This window comes from Sphaeramia orbicularis, chromosome 3 (assembly GCF_902148855.1).
Source record: "Sphaeramia orbicularis chromosome 3, fSphaOr1.1, whole genome shotgun sequence".
Classification (NCBI taxonomy): domain Eukaryota; kingdom Metazoa; phylum Chordata; class Actinopteri; order Kurtiformes; family Apogonidae; genus Sphaeramia; species Sphaeramia orbicularis.
Genome location: NC_043959.1, coordinates 25,995,675 through 26,010,489, shown reverse-complemented (window position 1 = coordinate 26,010,489; position 14,815 = coordinate 25,995,675). Strand labels below are relative to the sequence as shown.

General features: G+C 40.8%; 1 protein-coding gene across 2 annotated transcripts in view; it reads left to right on the top strand.

Annotated features, from left to right (window-relative positions):
- cemip (cell migration inducing hyaluronidase 1) overlaps window positions 1-14,815 on the top strand; it is a 208,124-nt gene that overhangs the window by 122,334 nt on the left and 70,975 nt on the right. For both annotated transcript variants that reach the window (XM_030127439.1, XM_030127447.1), the window contains exons 3-10: window positions 3,302-3,439; window positions 4,466-4,604; window positions 4,873-5,109; window positions 5,705-5,884; window positions 10,377-10,447; window positions 10,566-10,661; window positions 11,176-11,297; window positions 14,376-14,523. In XM_030127439.1, the coding sequence (XP_029983299.1) occupies window positions 3,302-3,439; window positions 4,466-4,604; window positions 4,873-5,109; window positions 5,705-5,884; window positions 10,377-10,447; window positions 10,566-10,661; window positions 11,176-11,297; window positions 14,376-14,523 (1,131 nt within the window). The remainder of the gene's footprint in view (window positions 1-3,301; window positions 3,440-4,465; window positions 4,605-4,872; window positions 5,110-5,704; window positions 5,885-10,376; window positions 10,448-10,565; window positions 10,662-11,175; window positions 11,298-14,375; window positions 14,524-14,815) is intronic.

Here is a 14,815-nt window from a genome sequence, read left to right as displayed (position 1 = left end):
GTCAAGCATAAACCATTCATTCATTCATTCATTGGATAAAGAAGAAAACCTACCTACATACAGTATATAGATGTATTTACAGACAAACAGTTCGTTCAGCTGATTTTGACCAAAATATGACACACTGTAGTTGATGAAATGTTAAAAAATGTTTTTATTCTTTGCGGATCAGAAATGTAAGAAGCTTTCTACCAAAATTAATGACAGTAAAATGAAGGAAAAAAAAAAGAAGTACTTCTTTACATTCTTCTGACAAATCAACTACAGTCTCCAAACCACACATTTCTTCTTTGTCTTCTTCTATTAAATGAGGAAAGTGGATTCTCGTATTGTCATGTTTTTCTGTATTTAACTGTGATAATTGTCAGTCCATTCCTGCAGTCACACAAATTCTAAGTGAAGCTCTGAGGTTTTATATACATCAAAATGAGTCGCCGTTGTGTAAATATTTGGGTGTATTAGACAGCAGGGGCTAACTCCAACTCGCTAGCTTTTGTTAGCTGGTGAGGCAACTGCAGCTGATACTAGCTAGCAAAATTCTAAATTCAGCTAAGATTAGTTAGTGAGCTAAAAGCTAACATTAATATTAGCTAAATGTAACTGATAAGCTGCTAATGTTAGCTGCTATTATCTTGCAACATATTTTACCTGCTGTAAGATTACTAGCTAATGTTAGCTTCAGTTAGCTTGCTAGCACATATTGGTCACTGTTGCGTCATCAGCCAATGCTTGACTGAGAAAAAAATATACTTCATAAGTTACATTTATATTATTTTTTGTTTAATTACCAGAATCTGATATCTTAATTCTCACACACTGTAACCGATGCGCTGAGGTTTCATATACATCAAAATGTGTTGCTGTTGTGTAAATATATGTGTAAAATAGATATTACAAGGAAGTGGGGGGAGACAGAACCACCAACATAGCACCAATGGATCACAATTATTAAAAGAATATATACAATGGAAAAAAACACTCACAAACTGCGACTACAAGAAGCACAAATGGACTAAAAATGGAATAAATGGACTGATAACAGAACTTGGAATGGTGGAAGGACTGAATAATGTGAATGTAGTGTCATATAGCATACCCAAGCAATGTTAGTTAGTTTGTTTTCTGTTGTTTTTGGTGACTGTGTTTATAAAATTTCAATAAAAACTCAAGTGAAAAATAAATAAATATAAATATATATATATATATATATATATATATATATATATATATATATATATATATATATATATATATGTATATTTATACAGGGTGGGGAAGCAAAATTTACAATGAACATTTAGTTGTTTTTTCTCAGCAGGCGCTATGTCAATTGTTTTGAAACCAAACATATATTGATGTCATAATCATACCTAACACTATTATCCATACCTTTTCAGAAACTTTTGCCCATATGAGTAATCAGGAAAGCAAACGTCAAAGAGTGTGTGATTTGCTGAATGCACTCGTCACACCAAAGGAGATTTCAAAAATAGTTGGAGTGTCCATAAAGACTGTTTATAATGGAAAGAAGAGGATGACTATGAGCAAAACTATTAGGAGAAAGTCTGGAAGATACTATTAAAGAAGAATGGGAGAAGTTGTCACCCGAATATTTAGGAACACTTGCGCAAGTTTCAGGAAGTGTGTGAAGGCAGTTATTGAGAAAGAAGGAGGACACATAGAATAAAAACATTTTCTATTATGTCAATTTTCTTGTGGCAAATAAATTCTCATGACTTTCAATAAACTAATTGGTCATACACTGTCTTTCAATCCCTGCTTCAAAATATTGTAAATTTTGCTTCCCCACCCTGTATCTATCTATCTATCTATCTATCTATCTATCTATCTATCTATCTATCTATCTATCTCTCTCTCTCTCTCTATATATATATATATATATATATATATATATATATATATATATATATATATATATATATATATATATATATATACTTGTAAAATAATGGTCAAATGTAGAAAAATTAGCATCTTATGGGCGACTGTACCAGTTTACACCATGATTCTGCAGTAAAGTCATCTGTTTAGGATGAATCTACATGATTACATCTATATAATTAAAACATATACACATTTCTACATACACAAATTAAACCCTGGTATATGTGAGTGTTTTCATTTTGCAGAATAATCTTGACATACTGACATTTTGTGGGTTTTCAGTCGTGGACACAAAGCTCTGAAGGTTTCTGTAAAAGGCTCTGTTTGTTCTTAACAAAGCTGAGTGTTTTACGTCATGTCTTGTTTTCACAGTGAAGGTCAGAAACAGATAAAGAACAGCTGACTCATGGTGTTTTGTTAGGGACATCTTCAGTTCTTCATCACGGCTCCATTTTTTTTATTAACCTTCCGAGTGAGCACACTTTGCACTTAATGTTATAAAAGGTCACATTATTTTTCACAATTTGCATTAGTTCAGAATTCAAAAGTTCTTCATTTTTGCATGATTTTTAACCTTGTAAGACCTAGCTGTGGGTTCTCTGAGGACAAGAGTTTCACAGCTTTATACAAAAACAAAAAACAAAAAAAACAAAAACTGTCCACCACAAAGGATATTCCATAAATTGTTTTTTAGAACTGCATCCGAAAAAACTGTTGCATCATGATGTTTCCAATATAGGCAATTTAGTTTTTTTTTTTTTTTTTTTCTTTCTGACATTTCCTGGGTCTCAGGTGGTTAAAATTCTGACCCAGCCACTAAAATCAGCATATTGTAAACAAGGGAAAATTACAACAGTAGCTTCTCCCGAGGTGAGCAAAAAATGTGCATTGACACATTTTAGCAGGTAGCATTTGACCTAATGCAAAAAATAATACTGCATATTAACCAGTGTTGCTGGTAATCATTGGCATGTGCCAGGATGAAAAAATTTAAAAATAAGTAATCTAATTTTTATGTAGTGTATTGAGAACATTTTTTTTTTGTTTTTTGCATCAAAAAATATGGTTTGTTTACATTACAAACAGCATTTAAAGGGTTAAAAATATGACAGTTATTGAGTATTTTGTATTTTTTGTTTATGATTCAATTTGATGAAATACAAAAAAAAAAAAAGCTTAACCCAAACTGCATGAAAAAATTCTGACATTCATACTGCACTGTGCAGATGACGCTCTTTTGGTGGTTACGAAAGACCTCTATGGGCGGGACGCCGAAGGGTTAAACACTCGACCTCAGGATATGTAAAGGTTATGATCAGATGGAGTGTGGATGTTTCTGTCACCTGACCTCCTGGTTTGATGAAGCTTCTGTTGAAGTGTTTTTCTTCTTTTCCAGCTTGTCCAGATCAGGAACCCGGACTTCAGCCCTGGATCCCGGGTCACAGTGAAGACCACCGGGTCACCATTGGCTTCGGTAGGAAGGTCGTCCTCAGGTCCTCAGCCACTGTCCACTCCATCCAGATCCTCAATGGAGGTGCGTGTCTGAGTCCAGAACCACCAGAACTGGGTCCAAAATACTGGGTCAGACCTGAGTCGACAGATATGATGGTTTTATACATAAAAACAATGCAAACTTAACCCTTAAAGATCCAAACATCCACCATGGACCAAAACCATCTGCTGGATCTTAACTGTTTAATACCTGTTGATCCACTAATCCTATCAATCCATGTAAATAATTGGTGTAAAATACAGTTTGTCGTCTTTTCATGGTCATCAGATATGACCCATTTGGACATTAGGGGGCTCTGTAGTGAACATGGAAACACTGTCATCTTCTGCAACATTGATTCACCAGTAAAACCCATGGAGTTGGATCAATGACAGTGGATGGACACACTGGGTTTATATATATATTTATAAATATAATGAACAAAAATGAGTAAAAAAAAAATGTAGAAAATAATAAAATACTTGACAAAATAAGAAAAGAAATTGGACAAAACATGAAACTTTACTTAAAAACAGTTAAGGTCTTTAAGGGTTGAACAGTTTAATGTTATATTGATTCAAATGTGTGATATAAATCAGATAAACTGAGTAAAGTCCAACACCGGTGTTTATTAATCATATTTATTGTATTTATTAACAGTATTTTAAAGAGTTGATCCAGGTGTAATCTACTTTTCACCCTCATCACCCTCCTCCTCCTCCTCTTTCTGCTTCTCTTCCCCTTCCTCTTCTCCCTACCCCTCTTTTTCCTCCTCCTTCTTCTCTCCCTCTTCCTCCTCCTCTTCCTTTTCCTCCCCCTCCTCTTCATCCTCCTCTTATTCCTCTCCCTCTTCCTCCTCCTTTCCCTCCCCCTTCTCTTCCTCTCCCTCCTCCTTCTCTTCATCCTCCTCCTCCTCTTCCTCCTCCTCTCCCTCCTCCTCTTCCTCTTCTTCCTCCTCCTGTCCCCTCTCCTCCTCTCCCTTCTCCTCCTCCTTTTCCTCTTCCTCTTCATCTCCCTTCTCCTCTTTCGTTTCCTCCTCTTCTTCTTCCTCCTCCTCCTCCTCTGTAGGGAGACTGGTGGTCGCTGACACCAGTCGTCCAATCCTCCTTCGTACTAAACACATTCTTATTGGTGAGGGGGGGGAGTTCATCGTGGGGAGTCCGGACTGTCCCTACAGGGGGAACCTGACCATCTCCCTGTTTGGAAGGTGAGTCCACCTGAACCCAGAGCCTTCATCACCTCCTCACCATCATCTTCATCATGTACCTGGACATCTATCTGTGTCCAAACTACAAATAAAAGTATATGAATAAATGTGTATCTGATCAGATCCAGGTGCTCAGGGGTTTTCCAGGGGTTTGAGTTCATCTAGTTTCTACTTTTGATCTAAATGTGTCTATTACGATCATAACATTTTTGAGTTTTGAAGACGTGGACCTGGTTTGCATCGGTAACTCAGTGTTCTTATCCTTCAGGTCTGACGACAGCGACCAGGAACACAGTTACTTCGGCAGGAAGTACATTGGCGTGGGCACCGGGGGGGCGCTGGAGATCCATGGTGCCAACAAACTGTCCTGGACGTTCCTCAACAGGACACTACGACCTGGAGAAGGTGCCGAGAACAACTACCTGTTCCAGAGGAGCTGGGGCAACCGGGGCATCATCATCCACGTCATCCACCCCAAGACTGGGGAAGTTCTGCACGATGACCGGTGAGGACTGGCAACCTGGACTGGGCCTCAAACCGGACTAGGTCTTGGTCCAGACTGGGACTTGGACCAGGCATTGTATCTGGACCTTGGACTAGGTCTGAGACAAGACCTCAGACCAGGCCTCGAACCAGACTGGGACCATTGACCAGACCTCAGACTAGGCCTTGGACTGAGACCTTGGACCGGACTGGGACCTTGGACGGGGCCTCGGATTGGGCCTCAAACAAGCCGGAGCCCAGGCCTCGGACTGGACCGAGATCTTGAACTGGGCAAGGACCTTGTACCAGGCCTTGGACCAGACCAGTATTTCAGTTAAAGACGAGACGTAACAAATTAGAATAAAATTAACCTCTGTAATTAAACAGAGTATATGATCAGAAAAGATCAGAAAACGAGTAAGAGCAAAAAACTGACCATTAAAATAAATCAAAACCAATTAATCTATGAATAAAACATCCATAAATAATTATTAAAATAAAGATTTGACCAATAAAAGTAAGTTCCAAATTAAGTCCAAATTAAATTAAATTATAATATTAAAAGTAAAGCAGAAGATGGTGATACGTACCCAGAATCCTCTGCTCTTCCTCTTCAGATTTGACACGTATCGCAGCAAAGACGAGAGCCGTCGTCTGGCGCAGTACGTGGATGGTTTGGAGGCGGGGCTTATCGTTGCCATGGTGGTCAATGATGAGGGTTCTAATAACCTGGAGGATTCAGCGAAGAAGAGTCTGACCCGCCTCGGCAGCCGACACATCATCGACCTGGGCTTCAGGTGAGTCTGCCGCCATCGCCACCGCCACCACCACCACCACCGCCACCACCACCACTACCATCAGAACATCCATAACCATGACTTGAATCCAACAGGAACATTTCAACTTTTAACTCTATGTTTATGATGAAATGTGACAGTGACTTTTGATCAGTGTTTTACCAGAGCTGGTTCTATAAAATCTTCTAGGAATAAGAAAAACCTCCATATGTCAGATTCAGGTACAAGAAGTCCACCCTGATGTGAGTTTTACTGTTGGAGAATTAACTCAAGCAGTGGCACATTTCACATCCATGCAAACAGCTGATGAACAGAACAGGGAGATTTGGTTGAAGTCTTTGAAATAAAGCGTTTATTCCTTGACATAAGATGAAATACAACAAAATAGCACTGTAATCCAGTGCATGGCCTATGATAAAATAAAAGAAAACTAAATGTAAAAAGGATAGAATAATATCAAATAAAAATAAATACAAAATATAATAAAATTAAATAAATGAATTAATTAATTGCTTTCATCTTTTTAAATAACCTACAGCCTTAAAAGCATCAGTGTTAAATTGCTAAATTATTATTACATTTTCATCATTCGTTCATTAGGGGTAAGTATTCTACATAGTTTTTGTCTGATCTTCTTCCCTGTTTCTGCAGAGTTGCTTCGTTTTGTGGAACCATTTGTGAATAGTTTGGATGTAAATATACCCACATCGATCTTTACCATCTGTAAACACGATAATTATTGATAATTACAGATGTTGAACCATGAACGTGTCCGTGTTTCTCATCCGTTCGATCAATGTTTGGTGTTTTAATTATGCTGAATCTCTGTGTTTGTTACTATGTGAGGAATGCATGGGAAAAGGAAACCGAATCACGGCCGATAACAAACCCCTCGAGGTTGTCACAGTTTTTGGCAGGAGGTCTGCACAGAGGAGAGGAATGCGCCCCCCCACCCCTCCAACCCCTCCCACATTCTTCAGACAAGACTTGACTCTTCATTGTTAATGTGAATAAACCCCACAGAACAGAACAGTGAGGCCTCGGCGTATTAACCCGCAGATGGTCAATGGGGGCTCTGAGGGTCTCGGTCTGCGGTTCAGTGCTGTGTTATGAAACTTGATGCTTCTGAAGCGACAAACTGAGGCTTTTATCCACGGCGTTATGATGGTGGACATCGGCCTTCCCAGAATGCACCCTGCTCCGTGGCCGAGGAGGGTGGGGGGTGTGTGGGGGATTCCTGTCTAATGACTCCTGTCGCCTTCGCTCTGACGCCACCGCCAAACAGGCCGGTTGTGGTGTCATCGGGACAGAAGGCGGCGCAGCCACAGACATTTTTATAAGATGGGATTCATGAGGGAGCATTGACTCTGATACGATTTCACTGGTGTTGTTCGCATTTGTTTGCTGAAGCTGATGATGGCGCCGACAAATACACGTCAAATACGCTACACACCTATGGCGCTGCTCAGCTAAATGGATGAGAACGGCGAGGGTCAAGAAGGTCGAACCAACAGAGGAGTCGACCGTATGATGAACTGACTCTACACTCATATGTCTACCATAGAACCTGCAGAACCTGTAGAACCTGCAGAACCATGGACTTCACAGACCGGCCATGATGTCACAGCACTAACTCATGTTCCAACGTGATATCATAAGTTGCGTAAATATACACGCCATTGGGCGACACGGTGGTGCAGTGGTTAGCCCTCGTGCCTCACAGCAAGAAGGTCCTGGGTTCGATTCCAACACCAGTCGACGGGGGGTGGGACCTTTCTGTGTGGAGTTTGCATGTTCTCCCCGTGTCTGCGTGGGTTCTCTCCGGGTACTTTGGCTTCCTCCCACAATCCAAACACATGCGCTGATAGGTTAATTGGTTAATCTAAAGTGCCTATAGGTGTGAATGTGAGAGTGATTGTTAGTCTCTATATGTTCAGCCCTGCGATGAACTGGCGAAATGTCCAGGGTGTACCCTGCCTTCGCCCGTAAGTAGCTGGGATAGGCTCCAAGTGACCCCCGTGACCCTAGTGAGGATAAAGCGGGTTCAGATAAGGAATGAATGAATGATACACGCCACTTTTAATTGGAGTGTTATTTGTACACATTATAAGCTTTCCACACGTATTAGCGATTAGCGGTTAGGGTTAGGTTTAGGGTTTGCGGTTATGCATATGTAAACCGGAGATCTTGGCGTAAATTGACACACGATCAAATGGCATTGAAAAACGTACGAAAGGATCAAAATGCGTACGTATAGCACGTCAAATGCCATAAGAACTGACGTGACATAGAAACACAATTTCATGAGATGAGTCTGCATGTTCGGTTCTAGATTTTCCATCAGTCCATCATGTTTAGGGTTCCTCAGGGTTCCATCTGTTGGAGAACATGTACAGTCCACATCAGCCGTTGATTTTTACTGCTGAAGTTTGGATTTAGTGTGTTTTCATTCTTTACAGTGAGAAGTAAAACAGTGAACTACCATGGTTTTATTTTGTCAGTGTCATTCATCATAACTGTCGAGGAGGTGTTTCTGCACAAGCTGAAAGTCAATCACAAACCCCCTTTTCCACCAACATTCACAGGAACTTTTATTTTCAGGTGTGAATTTCCCTGGTAAATGAGATATTTCTATTAATCTGTGTGATTTGTGTTTCCACCTCAAAGTTCTGTTAAATTTATTTAGATCAGACTTGGTTGTTTCCAGTCGTCAACTCCAAGTCATACTCAATTCCTTGGTGGTATTCTGTAAACCCATTGTGGTTCTTTCCAGGTTTATTATCCAGAGTGTATTCAGATGCACACAGATATATACAATGACTTTGGAGGAGAGGAGTATTGGTCAAATGTCGGTGGGCGTTTTCCACTTCTCGTAGCTTCTCTTCTTTTGCTCCATTTAACAATTGATCCAAACACAAACCAGGTGAATCTGGTAGAAATGGAATTAACCAGTTCACAAATGCCACTGGATTAAACATGGAGGGTGAATGGAAGTGTGGAACGCTGACAGTATCTTCTACCAATCAGCATTCCTCAGCACATAACCCTGCCCCCAAGAATTCCAGGAAGCCACTAGGGAGACAAATTTATATCTATAAAAAAATACTGTAGATTAATATTTTTTTCTGTTTTTTTTTGGGGGGGGGTTAAACTCCAGTTCTGATCAAAACTCAAATAACTCAAATAATTACCAGTATTTTAAAATGATTAAGGTCTTCCATTTTTCAGTGTGAATCAGCAGATGGACATGGTTTTTTTGCTCTTTTCAGAGGTTTACCCTCATCGTTCTCCAGTAGGTTATTTCCAGTAGGATTGATTACTGTAATGCCCTGCTTTCTGGTCTTCCCAAAGATAGAATCTCATAACTCCAACTTCTTCAAAATTCAGCCGCTCGAGTACTGACGAAGACCAGAAGGCAGGCTCTCATTACACCGATTTTAAAATCACTGTTATGGCTCCCCGTGTGTTTCAGAATTGATTTTAAGGTCCTTTTAATAGTCTCTAAATGTCTTAATGGTCTTGTGCCTTCTTATCTTTTAGACTTGCTTTTACCTTATGAACCCTCGCGGACCTTGAGGTCCTCTGGCACTGGCCTTTTAACAGTTCCAAAAGCTAACACAAAAACTCATGGCGAGGCAGCTTTTCAGCATTATGCTCCTCGCCTTTGGAACAGCCTGCCAGGGAACCTCAGGGCCGCAGAGAATGTAGAAATTTTTAAAACCAGGCTCAAGACCCACCTTTTTAATTTGGCTTTCAACTAATGCCTCTGTTTTATCCACTCAGAGGTTTTATAGTTATATTTAACATATATATCTTAAGATTCTTTTAACCAGTGCTTCTGTTTTATCATTTTAATGTTTAATATTTTTTATTATTTTCATATATGTCTTAAATTTAGCTTCTTTTAATCAATTCTTTTATATCTTTTTAATGTTTCTTATTCTCCGGTGTTTCATCAGAGGGAGCCCTCCATGCCGGGGGGCGGCTGTGGACTCCGGTGGCTGTGGCGCCTTTCACTGAGGTCTGCTCCTTTCTGGTGGGTGGGGCTCCCAGTTGGCCCTCTCCCACTGGTTGGGATGCGGCGCTGTGTCGCTGGTGCCTGGTTGCCGGGGTCGGCGGCTGCCTCCTGGTGCGGATGGCTCCCTGAGACAGCGCCTCCTCTTTTACTTTTACTTTTTCATTCTGGTCTACCCGTGCTCAGTCAGTCTATTTAAGTATGTGTGAGCTTGTGGGTTTGCATATGTGTGTGTGTGTGTGTGTGTGTGGGTGGGTGTGTGGGTGGTTGGTGGTACTGATTTTTAAATTGATATGTAAAACACTGTGCTACAGTCTTAATGTATGAAAAGTGCTATATAAATAAAGATTATTATTATTATTATTATTATTATTATTATTATTATCCATAACATCTCCAACTTCGTCCCCATCATCTCGTTTCTTCATCTGTCTTTGTTTTGCTGCTTCAGCTCTGGTGTTTTTGGTTTTTCTTCAGGCATCCGTGGACGTTCATCGCTGTAAAAGGTGATGCGTCGTCGGTGGTGGAGGATCATGCTGTCTATCAAGGTAAGAACTACAGTCATCTGATGCTAGAATGGGACGTGGTCAGAGTTGAACCAGTGCAGGAAACATTGATGGACATGATTCCGTTAGTGTTTGTATAATTTCCTGTTTGCATTGTCAGGGACCAAGGCGTCATCTGAGGCCCGAAGCTCTCGGATTTTTCCATCGAGTTATGGAGAACATTTCACCATCACCACCAGCAGCCAATGGGTTCAAGGTAAATCTGATCAGTCGTCAATACTCAGTACCCTGTTCTGTTAGTTTCTACATTTTAACATTAATATCTGTTTCTTCTACTCCTACATTTTCCACACAGGCTCTAGTTTTAATGCATCAGAGGTGAATTATCCAGTATTTTTATTTTATATCACTGAGTGTCTGATATTAACATAAATGAATGAAACAATAACACAGAGAAAAGATGATAAACTGGTGAATCTATTGGTGAAAATCACATGAAAATCACATGAAAAACACATTTAAACGAAAATGATGCAAAAGCCTGAAAAAAAAAGGAAAGCTATGTAAGACACAAATGATGTTAAAGATACAAATGACGAGTATCGTCACCTTATGGTCTTGGCCTCGTTTCCCTCCTTTAACTGATTCCATGTAGATGATTCTCATCTCCGTCACATACTGAAGTCTCTAATGAAACCTCCATCCATTCACATAAACTCAGATCCTCCTAACGGACCGGACTGGACCTAACGTCTGTGTCTGATCCATAGAGTCCGAGTGGACGGAGTGGTTTGACCGAGATGATGAACGAGGGTCTGGAGACTGGGAGAAACTATCAGACCTTCACCAGGCCTTCCCTGACCGGCTCTGCAGCAGCCCACTGGACATTCAGGTCAGTACCAGAACATATGGGTCAGTACCAGAACGTATGGGTCAGTACCTGGATGTATGGGTCAGAACATGAATGCACGGGTCAGCACATGGACATACAGGTCAATACCAGAACATATGGGTCAGTACCTAGATGTACAGGTCAGCACCTGGACATATGGGTCACTACTAGAACATACGGGTCAGTGCCTGGGCGTACGGGTCAGAACATGAATGCATGGGTCAGTACATGGACATTCAGGTCAGTACCAGAACATACAGGTCAGTACCAGAACATACGGGTCAGTACCTAGACATACAGGTCAGTACTAGAACGTATGGGTCAGTACCAGAACATAAAGGTTAGTAACAGAACATACAGGTCAGAACCTGGACGTACGGGTCAGAACATGAATGCACTGGTCAGCACATGGACATACAGGTCAATACTAGAACATATGGGTCAGAGCCTGGACATACAGGTCAGTACCTGGACATATGAGTCAGTACCAGAACATACGGGTCAGTCCCTGGACATACAGGTCAGTACCTGGACATATGAGTCAGTACCAGAACATACGGGTCAGTCCCTGGACATACAGGTCAGTACTGATGATGTCGTGGAACAGATAAGTGGAATCATCGGACGATACAGGATAAAAAGTCCATCAACTGGAACAGATTAAACACAACGAAGGAGGAAGACAGCAGAAAACACAGCAGGGTCTGGGGAAAACCAGGTCTGGGTCCAGGTCCAGAACCATGGGCCAGGACCATCTGGACCATGTGGGGGTAAATGTTGCGTGGTGGGTTTATGTTGTGTGACTAATGGATGAACCAAGGGCAGGTGTGTTTGGCGAGGAGGGCGGGCCATGTAGACAGGAGAGGACTGAACAGGTAATGGAGACAAAGGGTTTGTAACCATGGTAACAGCAGAGGAACAGCATGGAAGGGCTTGACGTTGCAGGGACAATGTGGTTTTTGTTAAAGTAAGGGTTTTTTACTGGCTTTGATTTATTACAATATTACTTATTACATTGTTTCAAGTTCGATTTCGGGTAACGCCATTGGTTTCTTTTTTGATGTCAAGTAATGCCATTGGTTTTCCGGTTCGATGTTGGGTAACAGCGTTGGTTTTCCCATTCGATGTCAAGTAATACCATTGGTTTTACGGTTCGATGTTGGGTAACAGCGTTGGTTTTCCGGTTCGATGTTGGATAACATTGTTGGTTTCTGGTCAGATGTTGAGTAACGCCATTGGTTTCTAGGTTCGATGATGGGTAATGGCGTTGGTTTTCCGGTTTGATGCTGGGTAACGGCATTGCTTTATAGGTTTGATGCTGAGTAACACTGTTGGTTTTCCGGTTCAGTTTTTGGTAACACCATTGGTTTTCTGGTTCGATGTTGGATAACGCCATTGGTTTTACAGTTCGGTGTTGAGTTCTGTCATTTTTTCTATGCAATACCGGGTAACTGCATTAGTTTCTGGTTCTGCTGGACTGATGGCGCTCCAGGTGTCGGTCTGGACATTTGGGTCAGTCCATCCCGTCATCTCGGAGCCAGGACGCCATCACTCAGCGTCTGGAATAGGGAACATGGCATCAGAAAGCAACAGCTGTTCGCCGATGCCAGCCCCGCCCCCTCCCTCCGGCTCGCCATTAGTGTAGGACGCTGAAGGCTGCAGCTGCCCTTTCACCAGGAAAACTGGATCTGTTCACTGCCCCCCCCAGCGCTGTCACTGTTAGTCCATGTGTTGTCTTTTTCCTCCTGGGGGGGTTTTCTCCAGTGCAGTTAATTCCAATAATGAACAATAGTAAATGGACTCCTGGTGTAAAATAATGATCTCTACAAACCTGTTAATCGTCCTTTTCTATTTATATCCATCCTGCTCTTCTGCTTTAACTGCTCATTCCTGCTGGATTTAATAGATTTAGTCTGAACTCCTGTCGATGTGTCATCGTTTTTTCCACTGGTCTGGACTCAGTCTTGGTTTTCATCCTCAACGGGGCCTATTTTTAGCCTCTGACTGGTTTAATATGTTGTTCCAGTCTGAGGTAATGTGTTTGTGATTAGTCCAGGATTATCTGAGCGTCCTCTGGAGACGTTCCTCTGGTTGTTCCGCGGTCGATGGAGTTCGACAGGTCACGGTTTTAAGGCTGACTGGAAAAAGGACCTCCAGTATTTTAATCCTCTGGTATCCTGCCCATAGAGGTCCTTCTAACCACCAGAAGGGTGTAATCTGCGCAGTGCCGTAGTGATGTCAAAATGTTTTTCCTATAGTTTGTTTTTAACTTTTTATCATTTTTTTTATTTCATTAACTTGAGTCATGAACAAAAATGGGTGCTTCTATGAAACTGGTGCCTAAAAGCAGGACATAGGGACTAAAAATTTTATTTATTTATTTATTTTTTATTTTTTTCATTTATTTGTTTTGAGCAGAAGGAGAAAAAAAATAAAAATTTTTGTGTACAAGGAAATAATATCCAAGTAAATAAATTAATAAATAAAGGTGATAAAGACAAAATAGCAACTGCCATTTACACGAGTAATAACAAAATAAATTCAATATGTACCACTCAAAAAGGAGTGGAAATTGAAACAAGATGTAGACTAATGTTATGAAGCAAGTTTGGAAGCACTTTGGGTCTATTTTAGGAGTAAATATTTACTGGGATAAAAGAGAAACACATTTTCAGATAAAACACATTTTTATTTGATGCGTGCATTCAAAAATCCACGTGTAACACTGACAGCAGGTTTCTATAATGAACTCCCCCATCTGTTTGTTTCAGTTTTTTTTCCCCCAATACTCACATTGTTACACAAGCCAAATCCACAGACAACTCTGTGATATCTGAGTTTTCCCCTGAAATTATGACTAGTCAGTATTCCAGCAGTACATGGATGATTCTGCCTGCAATGATTAGCCCGAAGTAACCAAGGAAAAAAGGACATGAAAATTATGCACTGCTATTTTTTTGGGAATATCTCTTTACTCTCTCACAGGTACACTTTGGGAATTGAAGTAAATATGCAAGGCAGAGTGTTTCACAAAAATGACCGCTGTTGCAAAATCACTCGTCTTTCCTCCATCTTCAGGCTGAAACCCACGACGGCCGACCAGCCAATCAGACCGGAGATGTGATCCACAAGAACGACAAAGACTATGGCTTCGTGTGTCTGAACAAAGACCAGCTTCACGGACTCTGTCACAACTACAGAGTCCGATTCCTCTGTGGGAAACTCGGTACGTTCACAGTGTTGATGTTTTGACTCTAGAGGTTATTACCTTTAAATGAGGTGTCACAGATTGGTTTAGTCTTTGTGGTTCTTCAGTTCTATGGTTTGGAACAGGAGAAAAATAGGAGAAAATTAACTCTAATTATGTGGAAGGAACAGGTTAACCCATAAAGACCCAAACATCCACTGATGTAACTGTTTAACACCTGTTGATCCACTGATCCTATCAACACATGTAAATAATTGGTGTAAAATACAGTTTGCCATCTTTTCATGGTCATCACATATGACCCATTTGG